The sequence below is a fragment of the Asterias rubens genome, chromosome 14, assembly GCF_902459465.1.
Source record: "Asterias rubens chromosome 14, eAstRub1.3, whole genome shotgun sequence".
Classification (NCBI taxonomy): domain Eukaryota; kingdom Metazoa; phylum Echinodermata; class Asteroidea; order Forcipulatida; family Asteriidae; genus Asterias; species Asterias rubens.
The window spans coordinates 69391-91553 of NC_047075.1; the positions used below are offsets into that span (position 1 = coordinate 69391).

The 22163-nt window shown below is 36.9% G+C and overlaps 1 protein-coding gene across 6 annotated transcripts in view; it reads right to left on the bottom strand.

The window, feature by feature from the left end:
- The window catches only part of LOC117299224, a 59413-nt gene that overhangs the window by 8051 nt on the left and 29199 nt on the right, over positions 1-22163 (bottom strand). For all 6 annotated transcript variants that reach the window (XM_033782688.1, XM_033782687.1, XM_033782686.1 and 3 more), the window contains 4 exons: positions 11407-11546; positions 9940-10064; positions 1392-1428; positions 742-890 (listed from right to left, as the gene is read on the bottom strand). In XM_033782688.1, coding sequence (XP_033638579.1) covers positions 742-890; positions 1392-1428; positions 9940-10064; positions 11407-11546 — 451 coding nt within the window. The remainder of the gene's footprint in view (positions 1-741; positions 891-1391; positions 1429-9939; positions 10065-11406; positions 11547-22163) is intronic.

Genomic DNA, 22163 nt, shown 5'->3' on the forward strand with positions numbered 1-22163 from the left:
TGTTGACCGTGCTCCAGTGAATGGTTTGATATAGTCAATTGCCCCGTGTGATCTATAGTTTCTGGTTAGCCTACAGGCTCCAGTGAATGGTTTGATATAGTCAATTGCCCCGTGTGATCTATAGTTTCTGGTTAGCCTACAGACTCCAGTGAATGGTTTGATATAGTCAATTGCCCCGTGTGATCTATAGTTTCTGGTTAGCCTACAGACTCCAGTGAATGGTTTGATATAGTCAATTGCCCCGTGTGATCTATAGTTTCTGGTTAGCCTACAGGCTCCAGTGAATGGTTTGATATAGTCAATTGCCCCGTGTGATCTATAGTTTCTGGTTAGCCTACAGGCTCCAGTGAATGGTTTGATATAGTCAATTGCCCCGTGTGATCTATAGTTTCTGGTTAGCCTACAGGCTCCAGTGAATGGTTTGATATAGTCAATTGCCCCGTGTGATCTATAGTTTCTGGTTAGCCTACAGGCTCCAGTGAATGGTTTGATATAGTCAATTGCCCCGTGTGATCTATAGTTTCTGGTTAGCCTACAGGCTCCAGTGAATGGTTTGATATAGTCAATTGCCCCGTGTGATCTATAGTTTCTGGTTAGCCTACAGGCTCCAGTGAATGGTTTGATATAGTCAATTGCCCCGTGTGATCTATAGTGTCTGCTTAGCCTACAGGTGGTGTACTGGAAGCTAGTCGCCACCCAAACTTGCTCATGATTAAAGCAATTAACTTTTGTAATATTTACCTGGCGCAGTGTAATCGCAAGACTCACTTGTCCTTGACACCGTCTCTCTATCAAACGCCTTTTTGACTTCAATGCTGCTCACTTCTCCCTTCTCAAATTGATCTTTGATAGATTTGGTTCCTTCAAACGACTGGGTCTCTACATCCTCACTAAAGAAGGAAATAAGAAAGCAATAAAATTGTTATCACACTAATTTAATTCTTTTCTGCCTTTTTCATAATATTTCTTTCTCTCTTTAAAGGGCATAGGGACTTATGCTATATAAGTACATGCACTGTCTATTATTACTATTGTTTTTATTATTATTATTGCATCTCTTATCCTCATGGAATACACCCCTGGTGATGTCTAAGGACTTTGTTACCCAACGGTTACTCCGGCACACTTTTACACTATGTCCCTTTTCCGTGGGGTTCCGGTTGCACATTTCAAGAATATCCCAGGGCTTTGGCGCTTACCGCCCTCTGAAGCAGGGGTGGCTTTTCCTTGGGGTATGCCTATTTGGCGGGGTAGACCGGGGGTAAAATAATCATAGTGTAAACGGCCGGCCGGCCACTATTCACCAGGGTTGCCCTGAGTAGAGTAGTGTGAAAAGGGCTCAGTTAGAGTAGCTTGGCATCTCATTTAACTTCTCATCAATTCATACTTACTTTCCTTGCTGGCTGTCATTCTGATCAACTCCATTCTCTGAAAGGAAAGATTCAAAACAAATTAAATAAAAGTAGCTTAGAGGAATAATTTATTCTGTATAAATGTTAGCAATAAGATCTCATTAACCATCAGAAAAGAGTCTGCCATGTCAATTTATTCAAAATAATCTGGGCTGGTTTTTCTTGATTACTTCTACCATATTCTCTGCCCTGGGTGTCAGGGGTCTTAGGTTCAAATCCCAATAAAGACCATTGATTCGTATCTCATCCCATGTGTGTATAATATTCTCTGGTGAAACTCCAACGTGAAGGGTATGTTTGTATTTGCTCATGAACGTGTTGACTGCAATCAAACGGATAACATGGAATTGAATTTGTCTCCATGTGTGAGAAGGCAATTAGGAAGTTTAAATTGACTCGGGGATCGTGGTAGAGGTGGGGAAACACCTGGTGCAATGACGGCATCAGGGTTGTTACTTTGTCTTAAAAGGTTTGACGGTATCTTAGGGTTGTTAGATTAAATCACACTCGGTTATTATGGCAATAGAAAGACAACATTATTAACAAACTTTAAATACAAGACAAAACTGACAGTGACAAAAAACAACAGCAACAACACAGTAACAGGACGAAGTAACAAACAATCAAACATAGAAACAAGTAATGAATAAACGCTTCACAAATACACACAGGAAATAGGTAAACGTAACATCTTACTGACAGATGACAAACAATAGAACAAGGATCAGACGGACTGACAACAATTGTAGACAACAATCCATCTCTTAAGATCTACTCCAAGGAGTCTAGTGCTGGATCTTTCCACCTTCTTAACTCAGCCAGCGGGTCTCTATCTGCAATCCAACGGTACCTTAAACGTTTTTACTTACTCTGAGTTACAGAGAGTTACTCAGAAGAATGGGTCTTGGTTTCCCTTTAGGTTTTTAACTTGATATTTTTAAACTTATACCAGGTAGGGGTGTATAAAAGAATGAATGTTTGAATGAAGTTTATTTTGTATAGATGTTTGGATTCATTTGAAGGATTTACTTTTTCTGTTTTTAAAAGTAAAATTTCTTTGAACTTTAACAAAGGATTGAAGGAAGTGTATACAATGTATTCAGGCCGCATCTGAATTGATGGCTACTGCTAAATGGTTGTTGCTAAGAACGTTCTATACTTCAATGCATAATGACGCAGCGATACAGCCGAAGCTGTAGCCATAGGCACAGCTGTCAATTCAGACAGTCTATAATCGTTGGAATCGAAGTGCATACTGGTTGATTCCCATCGCGCGAAATCTAGTGACTTCCTGTTTGAAAATGGCAGAGAGATCACGACACCATTTTCCTGCCAGTTCTGGTCAATATGTAAATGAGGTCTCCCACGGTTACCACGCGCTGAGTACCAGTCTGTTATCATAAAGGGGTGATGTGGTGAGAGCAGGAAAAGGGAAATATTATGCAATGGGTGCCCAAGGAGGAAGGGAAGGCCAGAATGGAATGAATGAAACAAAGGCAAGGGATGATCAGTAAGTTAAATCACATGATTCAGTTATAAACGTAATAATTACCAGTCAGTTCTAATAGGTTGTCCACGATGCATGAAATATGAGACATTGACAACAACAAATGCATATCATAGACACTATTTATTGATTAACAAAGTGAGAACACAATAGACAAATGAAGAAAAGGTTTGTGCAACATCTTTGAAACTATTACCATCCCAAATCCAACAGTAGGTCTTAGCTCCGAGACAGCAGAAAAACAACCAATGAAACCTCATCAGGAATTCTAACCAATTACCTGATCGATGTTCTTGCAACCTGACTACAGAATGATATTTAGGTTTACTCTTACATGGGCAGCAGTATACTTTAGTACGTGCTTTCAGTGTCCTGTGAAAAACACCCGTCAGATTATCTGGTTGGACTCGAACCCCGGACCCTGTAGACATTGTATAAATATACAATGTATACATTATGTTGGATATGGGATGAGGTATAGTTTAAATACCATCAGAATCCTCCAAAGTCATCAAATATCATCACTTCTAGGAGCCTGACGACTTGTTAAAAGTCAAACCTGCGTCTTAATGTGAGCTCATCTTAAGACTTTGGATCTTCTTCAAACAGAATTGATGTCTTTGTTCAGTGCCTGTTGGTTACTTATGAAGCACCTAAGCATACATATTTGCTAAGCACAGTAAAAGCTTGCTAAGCAGACATAAACAACAATGATCCGTGTTTTGAATTAGTTCACCAATCATTTTGCGCTAAGCACATAAATTCCATTTGGATCTTAACTTAAGACACCAGAGGGCAGATTTGACTTTTTACAATCATAACTTCCAAAGACCCCACCCTTAATCTTAATCTACAAGAAACACTACAACATTATTTAAAGCCCTTAAAACCCATCCTATAAGTGACTCTTTACTTTACTTTTCTCAAGTCAGAATGTAGATTAGAATGATCACACTTACAAGGCAGATAGCTCTTTTTTAGCAGCCACAAAGACTAATTCCAAAGTGACATTCAGATAGCTCTTTTTTAGCAGCCACAAAGACTAATTCCAAAGTGACATTCAGATTTGTTCTCATAAATATAATAATTCTACTCACTCCAGTAAAAACAATTAGCGGCTTATTATGTTCTGATCAATCTGAACTTTGAACAAAATCATTTTCAATATCAGACAAGGTTATCTGAGTGAAGGGTCTTGTCATACAGTAAATTACTTGGGAAAGAATACAGTGAAAAACACAACTCAAACTACAAGAAAATAACTTAAGAAGCCATGAAAGAAAATAGTTATGTTGTATGTGCTGACTTAATCTATAATATGAGAGCCAACAATCTCCTCCTGTGTATATAAAAGAATTATTTGTTTTCATGTAAAGTTATGGATCTTTACACAATGGTATGAAAAATGGTTATCCGAAATAAAATTCATCCTAAAAACATCTCTCATAGTTATTTTCTTTGATGGCATAAATTCACTGCAGTGAATGTAATACTAAGGAACTACATGCTATTTAATTAACAAGCTAAGCAGCTTGCATCAATCTTTATTTGTGCTTCTTCATTGCTTTAGCTTTGTACATGTAAGATTTAGCTGCTTGCTAATATCTTCACAGACCATAATCAGCAAATATTTCTGAACACTTCAAACCATTTGTTCAAAGCCTGTTTGTTAGACTACATGTTTAAGCTGTATAACAGAAACTCTAAGTAAAGTCACCAAACAAGGCCTTTGCGCAGATTTTTGGCCACCAATTAATCAACTTGTTAAGCCAATTTTTTTTTCTTAAGCAAAATTTAATTTTTGTAGCTTTGCAGGCCCTTATTACAAACAAGCGTGTATTATTCAGATATTAATCTTACAAAAACATTACATATAAGAAATTCATTTTTAATAGAAAATATGCAAATTTAACTCTTAGTAAGCGCGGCATTGAATTAGTAACAATTGTTTACATCTGTGCGCAAATTCAAATTTAGCTTCAAAACACATTTGTGAAACTCCCGAGTTTGGTCGATAGCAGAGATCTGCTTTTATAAAAAATTACGTGTACTTTGCTAAATTCAAACTGAATTTGGTTCGGAAGGTTTGTTTTCATTTCTGTAGCATGACTTTGTATAATGAACTACTAGCAATAAATATGACATTAGTATCAGTTGATATACTCTTCATTACAAGAGAAAACCCAAGACTAAATGGGAAGATTTAGACAAATATTACGTCATGATCCAAGGAAGATATATTAATATATGTCCCCCCCCCCCTCCCTCAACCACCAACTAAGCCTTAAAGATCTACACAGAGTAAACTACAGTATTAATATTTGTGCAAAAAAAAAAAAAAAAAAAAATGCTTAACCATGCGATGAAATTGTTTATCAGCCAATGAAGCAATGCATGATGGAAAGGTATGCAAGTTAGTCCGAGATGTTAAGGTTAGGGTTAATTAATTAAGATTAAACAGAGACAGACAAATGCAACAAACAGCAGGAAAAATGGTGGAAATTTAATGTGTTAAGAGAAACAAGATTTTATTTTATGCAGGTGTAACCATATTATCATAGATAATAGTCTATTGTTTGGTACCCAACCTCGATTCATCAAGTTGAGCCATTCAGTCAACTTCATGTAGCTCTTAACATGTAGGGTTACCAGACTAACCAGTCCATATGGCTGAACACCTATCTGCCTTAAACCTGGACTTCATATAGATTTTAAATGATAACCACATGCCTTTTGATTTGATCATCAACAAAGTAAAGTACTTTCGCAACGCACAAGCTTTTATCAAGAATACTTGTTTCACAAGTTATACTTTTGAAAGCAACATGGCAGACCCTTTTCTTTATTTAAGCTGTTTTCTGAGCTTACAACAAACCAAGTTGGCTCTGCAAAATTTGCTGCTTGGCCTGTCCTAAAACGGCGTCTCCAGTTGAAATCATTTTTAAGGATAATGTAGTCATAAAATTCTGGAAAGTAAAAACTTGGGGGAAAAGAAATTTATGTAGCTGTAGATAGTTGACAATCCATACTTGGTTGTTACATTTAGTAAATGAAAGGGTGTATAATATACCGATCCTTTACTAAATTACTAAATGCAAATATTTTGAATAAAGGCTTACTATTTTCTTTAGATTTTAACAATTCTTGTTGGTAAGTTCACTGGATTTTTGACTTCAACTTGTTTGTTACAATGAGCAAGACTGGAATGGGATCTTTACGTTCCAACTTGATTGTTATATTGTATAAAGCATGGGTTATGGAAAAGGGGTTTGTACAGATATGAGAAATGGGTTTAGAAAAGTCAAAGGTAGGAATGAAAGAATCGATTGTTTGTTTGTCTTGGGCCTAATTTCATAGAGCTGCTTAAGCACAACAAAATTATGCTTACTAGATTTAGGTTACCAGTCAAAATGATATCTAACATGTACTATCTGTGACTGGTATTCATCTTAATTTTGCTAAGCAGAAACTGCTTAAGCAGTACTTTCTGCATAAGCAGTACATTCTTCGAGGGATATTTGCTTGTTCCTGGGTAACTGAAGTCTCAACAACATCCAAATTGTATAAAGTATGTTACTCTACACTACTGAAGACAACATTTAAATGTATGCATTATGAGTAGGATGAATGTATCTTTGACTCATCCAATGGTCCCTGGCTAAAATGTGGCATTGTTAGTAACATTTTACAAAATGCAGCTCGTGTGAAAGGAATCTTTGAAATCATTATCAAGAATGTACTCAATAGTTACACGATCTGCATTTCATTTGGTTAAATTAATCTTTTTCTTGTGTGAGTATTTGAACCCACTTCATCAATAGTATTAATTGTTTTTAATATTAATTTGTTTAAATAAGATTCTGCCCAACTCACAAGGCTGGAAGACCACTCCAATGTGAGTTGGGCTGTCGACCCAAATCAACTGTCACACTGCAATTCAGACAACCGAAAAGAGAAGCTAGCACTCCCCACCCAAGTCAGTCCCATAAACTAACAATTTATTATACACAAAGTTTTAGAAACAAACAAAGCATCAAAAATATCAATGATTCTTCCCTTTACAGCAGGAGTGTTCTTTTGGTCTCATTTTTATCAAAATGTATACTATTTGCTGAACATCTTGCGAGGTAGACACAAGAACTGTTACATATTTGTGAAATGTTTCTGCTTTTTACTTCTTTTTATAACAAGAAAAATTATTCCAAATGTATAAAACACATTTCAGGTTCAATCAGGATGTTGGTCTCCTTTGAGGGTGGTTCCAGCCGAATCAACAACTTTCACACAGCCGTATGAAGAAGAAAAATAACAAAGAAAACAACAAACAAACATCTACTACGAAAATCACAAACACAGAAAACACAGAAAGAAGATGAGAGATCAAGAAAGAAAGAGAAACAAACACATAGCAAATGAAAATGAAGCCAAAATCAAACGTAAAAACAAAAAGCACATAATTCTGAAAACAAAAATGGCAAAAATGGGAAAACAAAGTTGGAAGATGCGTTCACAGTTTGAGCAAATTAAAACAATCATTATGGCTGCCATGTTTCACCATGAGGGATGGTATTAGTGACTGAGTGTCGTCAATACTGGACAATAGAGGGGGTAGTTTAGTTAGAGTCAAATAAAAACCTGTCACATTCAATGACCATTGAAATTACCAATGATGCATTCAGATGAAGTTAGTAAAGAGGGCGCTATATTAAGGAGATTCCATGTGGACTCTGTTCTAACTTGACGACTATCAATTTTTGTTAAAAGTTGACCTTTGACATTACCTTTAAGTTATTTTGATCTTTTAAATCTAATGTGAGGGCATTCTAACAAGCAATATTAATTGAGAAAAACGTTTGTGAATGCAGTCAAAATATAAGAAGGAAGGTCACAAATAACATGCATAGCGCCCTCTATAGTCAGGTACATGCAAAATCCTTTCAAACTAACCCTTAACTGAAAAACTAATCCTGACTGTAAATAATGCTGTATTTAAAGTTAAACCCATCAGTAAGATTACTCTTAGTGTTTGTGCGCGTTGACAAGTTATAATACTTGTGGAAACTATTAAATGTTTATCAAGAATGCATCGTTATGAACCAGCTGAAGTTTTGTGACTGATTTCCCGTTTCTTAATGTTATATGAATGGGCGTTAGAATGGGACCAGTGAAATATATTAGTAACCATCACCATGGGGACTAGCCTATCAATGTCTGGTTCCCCTAGTGGGATCTACATAATGCAACTGCATTTTGTGACTATGTCAAAAGTACCAGACTATTTGTTTGCATAGGAGCATTGTGTGTCAAATCTAAATGTAAACAAAAATAAGGTAGCCTGATTGTTCAATAATATTTGGTTCCCTGTCTTCTTGTATAGTATCAAAAATATAATTAATTGGTCAAACTTGAACTTCTGCATTATTGCAGGTAAATGCCCATAAATCCTACTAGAAAGGTTCAAGTGTGTCATGGATATATAAATCAACACATGGAGTTGCAATTTTTTTTTTCTTCTTCAAACGAAACCACAAAGAATGCTTGTTATAAAATAATGCAAAATAAAACCACATTGGCGGAAGGCTGCGTATAAATGAAACAATAAGATGCAAAATCAAAAATCTTCACAAATGCAAAACAAAGTGCGCCGATTAATTTAAAAATATCCCTGTTTCTCCTTGACTAAATTGTGTATGTAAAAAAATGTAACAAAGTACAAATTGCATAGGAGATTACAAAAAGGGTATGCAGCCTGCGACATAAATCGGTTGACCCTGGATCAGGAAAAATGGAGTTTATAGTATAGTGTTGTATCACTAATCCTGTCTAATTTGTTAAAATTTGGTTAATAGTTTAGATTTGCATCGTTTTAGTTAATAGTTTATATGATATATCTACAGCTTTTTAACTTGGGCTAATAGCTCGGTATATTTTGAGATCTTTCATGTCATCAAAACAGGATATCAAAATGTTTTCCAATTATGCTTATTTCAAAATGTCTTTCTATGAGCTAGCAACCAGTTAACTTTGCAGACACAAGATTGTTTATACATGTGCAAGCCTATTTAAATTATATTGGTAAACTCGGTAAGTATTGGTGAACCGATATAACCAGGGTTAAAGCCTGGTATAACCAGGATTAAAGCCTGGTATAACCAGGGTTAAAACCTGAAATAACCAGGGTTAAAGCCTGATATAACCAGGGTTAAAGCCTTCCTAGTTAACTAACTACAGCAGCCTGAGTTTAACGTACTCTCATCAAACAAACCAGTCAATGTAACATGCAGTTTGGCTTCCATTCAAATCATTTCAATATCAAAAACTTTGATCACAATTTGACGCTGATCGCAATAAAATTCAATGTTTGTTTTCATAATTGTTTTTTGTTTGATCTTCCAATCATTATTTTCCTTACTTTTAAGCCTACTAAGATGAATCACATTGTCTCCAATGTAATAAAGATCATTCAAAGAATCTGCTAAGCAGATAATGTTTGCTATCAGAATATTTTTGCCAAGTGTAAATTAACTGACAACCAGCCAAAGCCTTGTTTAGCAGTAACCTTTAGCTGGCAGTCAATCACATCAACTTAGCAAATAAATTCCCATGGCAACCATATGCAAATGATCCTGATTAAAGTAAGGCCGGCCATCTTACAGAATTCAAATCTATTCATAAGATCATCACAGATGGAAATGTCAAATTTGTTTTGGTTGGCCCACTCACAAACTATAAGTTTCAAAACATAAACTTTCATCTGAGTAACCCATGTACGGGTATGTTTTTAAATTTTGGTTTAGTTTTTCTCAAAAAATGCTTTTATGCTTTTTGCATACATTGCGTATAAGTGAAGACAGAACAAAAGCAAGATACCATATTAAGGTTGGGATGAATCTATCTATTTATCTACAAACTTCCTTCACAAATTAAAGCGCTTCTTATTTTGGGCTCGACTGACACTTCATTTTGACACTTTCCCGTAAGATGGACGTCTTAGATTGAAATCTTATTTCCTATGGATACCTGCAGTCCGCAATGAATTAGATGAACCATCAAATCCATCGACATAGTTTCCTTTCAGTTTAAAGAGTTGACCAAAGTGAGGCTTGCAGTACAGGTTGCCTGTTAATGCGGCAAAGTTACCAAGGCTGTAAGAAAAGAATCAAACACAGTTAGAGTGAGGCTTGCAGTACAGGTTGCCATTAGACTGGGCAAAGTTACCAAGGCTGTAAGAAAAGAATCAGACACAGTTAGAGTGAGGCTTGCAGTACAGGTTGCCATTAGACTGGGCAAAGTTACCACGACTGTAACAAAAGAATCAGACACAGTTAGAGTGAGGCTTGCAGTACAGGTTGCCATTAGACTGGGCAAAGTTACCACGACTGTAACAAAAGAATCAAACACCGGATCACTTTGTTGTCAACAAATAATGAGAAAATAGAATTAGCTGTTGCAAAACTTCTTACCAACTAAAAGGACCTATGGTATAAATGCAAAAAAATAATCAATATTCTAACATTTCGACCCGGCCCTAACAATGAAAATAACAACCTGGAACATTTCTAGTGTGTCATGTCTGTCAATGATGACACTCCTGGCACAAAAAAACCAAAACTCCTCATATATACAAAGACAACCAAAGTCCGAATGCTATGGTTGCTAAAATAGTGTGTTTTGAGATTTTTCTTCGATTGAGAACAAGTATCTACTTGTCTGAGTTGAAGTGGGAGGCTGTTCCAAAGACATGGCCTGGCATGTGGAAAACAACAATCAACCCAGAGTGCCAGCAACGTGGAAATTCGCAAAAAATCAGGCCATTCAACTAAATAAGAGAAGCCTTTCAGTAGCTTCAAAAAAAATAAAAAGTCTGAATAACAATGTATATAGAATGTCTATCACTAAGAGATAACGACTTTGAAGTGCAAATGAGACGACACAACTGATGCAGGTACAACCCAATGAACAACTTGAAGGTCAATTGCTCATGAGACATTGTGAGTTCGGCAAATGCTCCCTCATAAGAGATGAGACCAACTCTGGCAGCGATTTGACGTCCACAGATATGGGCAGTGCGCATCTCACGTGGTATACGCGCACCAAAACTTCACTTGCAACGAGTCTCTAAAATGGCAGACTGTTGGGGAACAGAGGACGCATGTGGCGTCAATGTAAGGGGCTGCACGTGTCATCATTGTAAGGGGCTGAACATGACGTCATTGTAAGAGGTCACACATGACGTCATTGTAAGGGGTCGCACATGACGTCAGCGAAGGGGTCGCACATGGCGTCATTGTGAGGGGCCACAAGTTACGTCATTTTAAGGGGTCGCACATGACGTCATTGTGAGGGGCCACAAGTGACGTCATTGTAAGGGGTCGCACATGACGTCATTGTAAGGGGTCGCACATGACGTCATTGTAAGGGGTCGCAAATGACGTCATTGTGAGGGTGTTTGAGAATAATATGTAAAGAATAAACATATGGACTAACCTCAAGCGACTGTTGCACACTTTACAGCGGAAGCATGTCTTGTGATAGTTGATTCCATCCGCTGTGATCTTTTCCATTGGATAAACTGTCTTGTTGCAGATATAACATTGTGAACTGGAGGTGGGTACACTTGCTGGTTTCTGTTATGAGAGAAGCATTATGATTGGGTAAAGTTATAAAGGATATGACAGGTTTGTTGTGATTGGTTGAAACTGCAATGACAGAACTGCAGTGAAAGACCAATCAGGATTTGTTTAAGCTTTACAGGGATGGGATACAATGACAGAATGTTTTTGATTGGTTGAAACTGCACTGACTAGACAGACTCAATGAAAGACTCATTATGTTTGGTTGAAGATTAATGCTCTCACAGACTCACTTACCGTTAGCACGTTGGTTTGACCAGACCCTATAACAGAGGCTGATTTTACTTCTTACCTTTTAAGAATTGCTTTTCAAATCCACAATTTCCTACTGCTCATTGTCTTTAATGCTTTCTTGATATTTACTTCCAAACTAGTATGCTCAGCCAAGATTTCTTTTATAGTTAATACTTCCTTCAGCTTTTAGAGTAAATTTATAATGGCTTGTTTGACAGAGTCTTGACAAGCCTCTTAACTCCAGTAACTAACAGTTTCCTAATCGCATTTACTTCAGTGTTACCACGGAAATCACAAGATCAACATCAGATTACGGGCGTGTCATCTTTATAACCAAGATGAGAAGGATGGAATAATGCTATCTAGTTCTTGGATGTTTTCCAATCAGAAACTTACAAGATGTAAAGTGATTTTGTTGTTGATAGCTGATTATTCTTAAGCCCAGCATGTCATATGATGAGAGGAACAACCACAATTGCTTTATTTCATTTGGAGGTCAGAGAGGGACTTTGTGGTGAGATAATTTATTATCATTGTCCCTTTAGTACGCATTCACTCCAAGCACGCACTTTTCCAGATCTTCTTAATACCAGCAGTGAATCTATGTAATATAGTCCTCCAGTTGTACTGCATCCAATCATCTGACACCCACCTTTTAGATAACTTTACCATCCATTACATCTTAGGGCTAATACATCCATGTACCTATTAGATGACTTTACCAAATGAGGGAATGGACTGAGCTTAGCGTGGACTGATGAATGTATTTATTGGTAGTACTATTGGTAGTATTTATTGGTAGTGCATTTGCCTTGAGATTGTTGCCAGGTTACATGTTTTTGATGACAACCTAGCCTCCTTAGTTACCGACACCCACTCCAATCCCACATAGAGTCAAGCAGGCCGACTCATTAAGGTTTGACTAATGATCATTATGCTAATGCTGCAGTGGTTTAATAGTGCTTTGATTAAACCTTTATGATTTTTTCATCTCATATAAAAATATAATATCGCCATAAACACTGAACAACATCCATCTCAGGCCTGTATGCTTCGTTTTTGAAAGGGCAAGGGCAAGGCCACCAAAGCATTATCTCCTTGTATATTTCTACTAATGCATGTCAAAGTGAAATGTTTATCAACATACTTTATTCTATTCAAAGCTTCTGTGGGTTTCTTAAGGTTATTGCCATAATAGTTAAAGGAGTGATTACCAAACATACATCTTCCCTTTAAAAGCATACAACCAAAATCGACCATTTATTTTGTATACAAAATAAGCAGTGCATTATGCCTGGTAACCTTGGTCATGTTGGTTGATATCAACAGGCAGGTTACTGCAGTATAATTAAACATAGCTAGAGATCACCTCTTTTGTTTGCCCTGATTGACAATCAATCACCAACTAGTACCATCTGTAACCTGCCATAAACAATCCTGCATCCCATTAAAATATAGACTGTTTTTTCATCCTTCCTCGGTTGAAGCCTTTTTTGGGAAAGACCGAGGGTTTCCCAGCTGGAATGAATAACAGTTTTGTTATTATTTCCATATTTTATGAGTCACCTAAATAATTCACAACCTTTGGTATTTATGAGATCAACATTATGACAGAGAGAGGAACATATTCTAAACAAGTTGTCAGAAAAATGTGGGCAATGTAAACTGTCTGGGGAGTAGACATGAAACATGTGGGAATAGGAATGGGTTCTTAGTCTAAGGCCACCTCTAGGCTCATTGGGTTGGAGTCTCTAAAGAGTTGAAAGGGTCATTCTTTAAAGGGTTTTGCTAACTTTAGTAGATCAAGTTTTTGGCCATGGCATGAATCCCTACTCACTCTGAATGAAGATGTCATATAATTCACACCAGTAGAAGTTTTAGCTTAATTAGCCCCCAAGTTTTTGAAAACAAAATGAGTGTCCTGTTAATCTGTTGTACATGCTAAAATAATTGCTTTCTCACTGAGACAAAAATGATTTTTGTGACATTGCTTTACTCCTTTAAACAAAATGACAAACAAAATCCTTCTCAAAAATGACAGCACCTCAGCAACTTCCAGCAAGTAACATTTTAAGAAAAGCTTTTTAAGTTAATACCGCTGGTCACTGAGCCATTTAATTTATTCCTTAAACCATCTCAACTCCCTGTGGAGTATACAGCCTGTATTCACAAATAATACTAAAGATTCAGTGATGTAAAGTTCTTTCAAACCTAAACAGCAACAACACGAGTTGTTAGTTCAGTGTAAACCTCTTCAGGCAGGGCAGGGTTGGGATAATGTTTGTTTGTACTTCTTTCGATAAAGTTTAGATATTTTAAAGAGTCTGTTGACTCATTGCTAGTATAGGTCGTTATTTAATGTTGCTAGGTTTCAGGTCATTATCAAGGTGTTTTATTTTACATCAGTTTTCCATTAACTTTATGACCTACATTTTAAAGGGAACAAAAGAATAGCCTAAGTACAAGGTTTTCTAATCCAGGCAACAAAATGGGACACCATCTAAGAAAAACTTCACCATCATCCAAGTCCCTCGTCTTATCTTTGATTATTACATGGAACTCTTCAACAGGTTAAATAAAGGAATGATAAGAAAAGTGCTCGCTCTTCAACAAATAAACAAAATTTTAGAGCGTAGACTTTCTTCAACAAACAAATGAACACGCGTTAATTGTAGTTAATTGAATTTGACTAGATACATGTAGACTAATGTACACTGACCCAGACTTGATTGAAATTCCATCAGGAATAAATGACTGAATTACTTTAACAATTAGTCCAGACATTTTGGCATGTTCATTTGTTGCAAATCACTTGATAAATGGTACGCCTATTGGTATACATGATGGCTGCATGTGAGAATGACATTAAAGATCACATCTGCTGATGATATTATCTGTATTTCTAACTTTGACCATGCTTTGACCATGGAGGTAGAAATAGACCAAACTAACAAACCATCCTGTGTGTTGACTTCCCATCAACCCAACCTTGTGTAAACATATTGATAACCATCTTTCATGTAAATAGTATCTGCTTAGTGAACAAACAATGTCCATTTATGGCTGACAATTGTGATAACAAACTGGCCTGAGAGAGGAAGTTAAAGGTTCACAATTAACAAACAGGATTTTCCTGTATATGAAACAAGGCGCATTGGACTTGGAGTTGACTTTTAAAGGAAAGGTTACTTTTGAAGTCAATTGAGATTGTACACCCGTGACCCAACCATGTAGGGTCAATTTCATGAAGAAATAGGACAAGTTCCATCTTAGGACTAGTCCTACAATGTAAGACTCTTTTGAGGAGTTATTAACAACTTAAGGCTAGTCCTATTAGGTTAGAACGAGTAACGTTAGGACGAGTAACGTTAGGACGAGTAACTCGTCCTAACTAAAGATAAGACTTGTCTCAACAATCAGGGAACTATTTAGAAGATTCAACAAGAGAGAAGAAGAGCTTCCAGAAATCAAACAACTTTTCAAATATATATTCATCAGAACATGGAAAGATGGTTTAATTTTCAGGGGACTTTCTACATAATCAGGAAGAGTTGGTAGCTATATTTAACCCTGATTTAGTTGTTCCTAAAAGCAGACATTATCAGTTGTCATGAAAGCAACACAGGTCATGGGGGTCTCCACTAGACAAGCTTGGTATTTAGAGACCCCCAGCACACAAATCACCTTCTATTCTGTATTTAACCATGTGTTTATTACTATTTGATGGAGTGGAAATCAAGTATTGATTAATTGAAATGCTATCAATTGTTCTATTTACCAACACTGGATTATCTTCCACTGATTTGCTTAAATTACTTCTTAAGGAATTACTTCTCATTGTTATAACCTCCATGCTTGAAGGACCTTGTTCTAAGGTTCAAGCATGGTGGAAGGTAGTGTCACTTGGGAGGGATAAAGAAAATCAATTATTGTATTCAAGAAGTTAGCCTTGCAGACAGATTAGACCATAGAGCAAGCCTTGCTTTATGGTTTAGAACAACCTTGTCAAGATTATACTTTGTTTTCATAAAACCTTTCTCTCCAGTGTTAACCTCTGTTTAGTTATGTTCTTAACATGTAGCCTTTCTGTAAACTGTCAAGAGTTTCCAAAGTCATTGTGTACTGTAGACTAAACACTTGACAAATGGTTTTGTACCAAAGGCCAATATGTACTGTCCTATCTACATGTTGCCTCAAGCACAAAGTCAAGGATCATGCATGGTGGAGGAAGGAAAGGGGCATGGAGCCTCTCAAAACCTGAATGAATAAATCCACACTGCCACCATCTTGGTCATGTCCCCTGTATTCAATAACAGTAATTATTGCTAGTATTCATTGCACTGAGAAAGGAACCAGACTCGGTTTCGGCCTTGTTACGGCTAGATCAGTGGTCTGTCAGTGTTGAAGAATAGGCAGATGTGCATGTTCTAGCCATAGCTGTAGCTGCCGTTTCGGACACTGCCTTGCACTGGTTCAGATTGGAAACCAGCAAGATGGCTACCATCCATAATACTAGAGGTCTACTGCATAGTTACCTTGGTCAAATATGACAAGTAACTTGGAAATGGCAATAATTAAGGAAACCAAACACACATAACTCAGCAAGTGTTTTTACCAGTTTTGTATGAAACTAAAAGAGAAGATTGAATAGTCGCTAAATGCTGTCACATATCAAATACTATTTCAATATTTGTTGGTTGTTGCTCAATGATTTCAACCAAAGAGAAACTGTACTTCCTCAAGTCAAAGTTTGAACTTCAGGAAAGGGTTAAACAAACAATTTAGTCTCAGACACAAGTGTTGGCCTAAACTAATGAAGGCTTGTACCATGGAGGTAGAATTAGCTCCATGCTTGTGCAATGCTATTCCTTGGATTACTCACCCATTTTGCAGAGCCATTTTTGGGAGCCGTTACAGCCGGTGTTTCAGCTGGTGTCTCTGCTGTTACATTACCAGCCATCTCTTCATTATTCTCAGACATTTTGTATATAAAGTCAGTTTATAAAATAAAAGTTAAAGAGATTTCCTCTGGAATGGGAAGAGCTACTGACATGGAGTTACTTTCTGAGAATTGTCAAAACTGGTCACACAGAGCAGTTGACTGAAGCTGTACTTGAATGTAGAGGTCACAGATCTCATTGATGAAGTCTCAGCTTGAAAATAGAGCTTGGAATGTCAAGATGATACCAAAGAGTTTTTAAATGTCAAAGTTCATAAGATTTGCCTCAGAGGTAAAGTCTTCCAACCCAATGGTTTCTAGGCAAATAGTAACGATGACAATCCCCTCTCTCTCACTGAAATTACAGGAAAATTGAAAATACTCAGAAAACGTCATGATCAAAACAAAACAAGGAAAATTTCCAAGAGTGTCTCTCAGTTTCAAGATAAATCAAACAAAGAGGAGGTATCAATTTGTGTTTCATATCATTTTTAATGAAGTCCTGCCTTGTTATGCCAAAGTATTGGACCATCATGGGTCCTTTTTGTAGCTCCATGATTAGACAGCGCTCTGCTATGTGTACTTTGTAAAATATATATTGATTTACCCAACACATATTCAGAAGGTGTGTACAATGAATGTTGAGTGTGTGGTATGGATTAGAGCTTTGATTGGATTTGCAGGATGGATATCCAACAGAGATGTGTGTGTACTCGCATAATTAAATTGACATTCCACTGAAACACTACATGGATGTAGGCTAAGTCACCTCAATATAAAGTCTAATTATTAGTCATTTTTTTAATCTCACACAGCGTCTCAAATCAATAATCAAGTAATTTGACACATACGTTTTCTTCGGTCCTTGTGTGGCCTTCACTAGCTTTGTTATTGTTCTCTACTTTTCATTAAGCGTTGTGACAATTTGTATTATAATTATATATGATAGTTTTGTAGATTTGTTTGGTAAGAAATCTGTTCTTTTGAGAATGATTGATATTAAGAGAGTAAACACAAATCTCACAAATTTAGTGAGAGGAGACAATTTTCTGATTGACTTGGACTAGGAAGTTTTAGAAATGAATTTGTCGGTTTCTCAATGCGGAACCAATAGGAAGACAAAAGACAAATGTTATTTGATCACTTGACACTGAAATCTTCCGGATTGGAAACAAATATCAAAATGTAATTCAATCTTAAAACCTATTGAATGCTTGTTGAGACTAAATGATCTAAGTTACATATCGTTTAAAAATGTCAGAAGACACCAATTTGAAAAACAGAACTGCCGACGATGTTTAATATTTATCATAGTAAACGAGAAAGCTTGAACGTGCATGGAGCCAGGTTTGGTTATTGAATGGTAGGAGGATGACATGTTATTGCACAACAATAGTTGGTCACCGTCATCTGGTTATTCCACGATTCCATAAATGAGATTCCACTTTGGGATAAAACAATCCCATTCAAGAGAAACGCCTTCCACAGAGTAGTAACTGGTATCCTGATTCGTACACATAACAAAAGACAAACTTTATCTCAAAATAAAGCTGGTATCCCTTGCTCTTTCTCCTCATCACTCTGGATGAATCTCAAGAAGAAATGTCGTCTCTAAAGACTCTCATATTATTCCATGGTACAACTTATGAGTTGGCGAACAAGACACATCTTTACTCCATTTCGCCACAACGCTACCAAATTGAAATATTAAAACTACGTAGAGCATAACCAAGGCCTTAATTACCTGATGGTACATTGTAGTTGACACGACACTATCCATAGAAAGCGAAAGATCTCAAAGAGTTCAAGACTAAAACAAAAAGCAGGAAATTCCAACCGGTCTGCTCAGTATCAGCGACTGTAGTGACATATGTAGTGGTGTCTAGCATTGACAGGAAATTCCAACCGGTCTGCTCAGTATCAGCGACTGTAGTGACATATGTAGTGGTGTCTAGCATTGAACCAACATGTGTACCACTACTTCATACCCACTTCCTAAAATACCACCAGCCCACACTAACAATGCTGGCATTTATCAGCAGTATGACAACCATGCACGCAACCACAGGGAAAACCTTGGACTATTCCATTCTACCACGGGGGGAGGACAACTAATCGAACTATGAAAGTGAATCTCTTGTTGTAGAATGTTATACCAATCTGCAAGGTCAAACTCAAGCCTGCCAGGAAAAGGCCATACTTCATCATCAGACCATCAAGTTAGAAATCTTCATGATAGACATTCGCAAGAACAGAAAACAGCCTCACTCAACAAATTTGGTTTCTTTGTCAGATCAATTCTGGTATATTGATGGTGGGTTTTTTCATAAATTTTTTTCAAAGGCATACTTTATCTATTTATGTATTAGATGAACGATGGTGGCTTCTGCAGGAAATCTTGAAAGAGTTTTAGAGTGTGAAGCAGTTAAATAAAGCATTGTATCTATCTATTTAACCATAGAGTAAGGATTTAACCATCTCAATACAATCACCATTGACAAAGGACCACTGTGTGTGTGGTGAGTAAGAGTAGAGTCACCCTGTGCCAGTTGTAGATGATTCCAATTCTATGAAGGGATGAGTAAGGGATTGAGGAATGTCCCAATGTCTGTATATATGATGAGAGCTGCATGGTATGATCATTGCTTCATGGTATGATGAGGTTCTAAATAGTTTAGTCATGCCGACCAGCATGGTGGGATTCCACACTAAATTCTCAAAAATATGAAAGACTAAATATATAAATAAAAACAATCTAATGGGAAAAGGGTGGAAGAAGTTTAGACATAATGATTGTACACTGTATATCATAATCAACTGAATATTATACACTATGAAACAGTTTTGTGTACTTTGCATAGAGGCCTAAGTATCATTAGTAATGTTTACAAAATCATTTATAACAAATCACACAAACAAAAGGAGGACAAAGCAATCACAAACTACTTTAGTATACATTATTTTCAGTAGGAAACAATATGTTTATATAGGGTCTATAGGCCCCATGGATGTGCGACCTTAGTTTATTATAATCTCTCAGATGAATTCATTCTCATGAGTTATCATAAAGATATAATTTACTCATATTTAATTTAGACTTGGTGCTCAACCATAAACAAAGGATCATTTATGGTTGAACCATGAACCTCAGGCTCTATATAAGGATGCCAAGGCCATCTTAATAAACTAGAACAAACCATGAGCATTCACATATCTGATTAGGGTGGGGTTTTTATTGATTGGTAGGGTAGAGCCTATTTAGCATTGTACTATATGTATTACTCATACTAGTCAACCAATCATACACTTTGCATATTGCTTTGAATGGTTCATAGATATTGCACTTACAACACAGAGTATCTCTTTGTGTTATCTTTCGATCAACAGCTGGACAACAATTCATTGAAAATAGGAAGTATCTGAGGTCTGACACTTCTACTGAATGGGTAGCCTGGGCTTGATTTCGCGAAGCAATAAAATTCGTCGCAAGACAACTTGTCAGTATGACCATAGTGATTTGTCATTGTATAGTGAATCATACTTTAGCAACTAACTATGATTGTTTTGCAGTTAAGATCAATCTTTTAAAAAGGGAGACCTTAAAGGTACATGTAGGCCTATTATGCCCTACCACCTTCACACGTACAAGATTGGAAGGCACTTATAACATCATTGGACAGCTTTAAAATACGTAGTCTAGATTTATCACACACTCTTCTAAATTTAGATCATAGCTTGGCACATTTGACACTGCATGAAGATAGTCCAACAGGACCTTGAGTACACCATACCAGCATAAGTAGAGACACATGTATTACAACAAGGGGGGGCCATTATGCATTCACTCCATGCATGGGTTTGCCATTAATGAACTTCACGGTTGCTCACTGGCCTCATAGCTAGTTTCACTTTAGAAATTCCACTGATGTAGGCCTACACAGTAGTTTCCGTTTTTACAATGCTGTTTGTATGAGACTTGAATTTAAAATGATATGTTCAGACTGTCATACATGTTGTGGGTTGTCACAGATCTTGATCTGTTTATGAAATATTGAACTAGCTAGACAATCACTTCTATTTGTCCTTGGGACTAGTAGTGTGTTTTGACATTTGGTCTGCGTTAGTCTCAGTCAGCATACCACCACATTTCAGGGATTTAATCCAACGTATTATCATTCATATTCAAGCCATACAGTTTCTTAAAAACCTAAACCGCAGGACAGCCCACCAAATACCAGTACCTCATTATCATACTAAACAGTCTAACAGCAAACAACTCGCTGTGCATCAATGAGGCATGTCTTATGCCAGACACAACCAAAACACCCCTACGGGCAGAATGAGTTTGCCTAACACCATATAAGGTTTGCACACAATGAATTCATTCAAGCACTTCTAAGGTTGTGTCAAGGGGGACTTTGTTGTTATTCATTAAAAATGTGGTAAACATGTGCCAAGATGGTGTTTTGTTTCATTGTTTCATGTTTCATGTTAAGAACTATCCGACTGTGTTCAGTGTCAAGACAATGACATCCTTTGTTCAAAAGCAAAGAATGTTTTCCCCGATACCAACATGTAGGCCTATTAGTACAACATTTATCAATTGTCACTTTATAATTAGTACTTTTAACCTTCAAATTATACCTTGGATTGGAGAAATAAAATCAATCAAAGAAACATGAACAAACAAACGGAAAGCTATTTGTTTTTACCCTTACACCAAAGTAGAAAGTACAGGTTGACTCAGTTTGTTCCCGAGTCCTGTGAAAATCAAATCCCAGGCGTATTACTCGTGAGGGATTCCAGAGAACTTGGGAAGGTGCCGAGTATAAGGTGCTTAGCCAATGCTCAAGGACTTATAAAATCTTTATTTGTTATTTGTGAAACTAATATTGAGTTAGTAATTGACATTAGCGAAGAGAGTTGTCGGTAAGAGAGTTGTCGGTAAGGCAGTCTTCAGATTTCCTGTGATGTCACCCTAAGGTACTTAGATTATTAATGTATAGTGCAGATTATATTAGATCCCAACCTAAGACGCGTCCTCAACACCATAGTAAATGGCATCAAGGGATTGTAACAGATGGGAACTTATAATACACATCATCTGTGTGTCATGTCTATGACAAAATGAAAGGTGAGAAAACTTTAATGAAAATGTCACGTTTTTGTTTCTAGTACAAATAGAGAGATTAATTCCATGCTGCTTCAAGACTTAGGCCGTGTCCGAAACGGCGACTTCGGCTACAGCTACGTCTAGATCAGCGCGTCTACCAGTGTTGAAGAATAGGCAGACGCGCGCGATCTAGCCGTAGCTGTAGCCGAAGTCGCCGTTTCGGACACGGCCTCACTTATGATTATTTGGACATGGTTAACTAATTATTACCCATCCAGTAAGCAGCAAGGTACCATACCCATACATGACATGGTTAACTAATTAT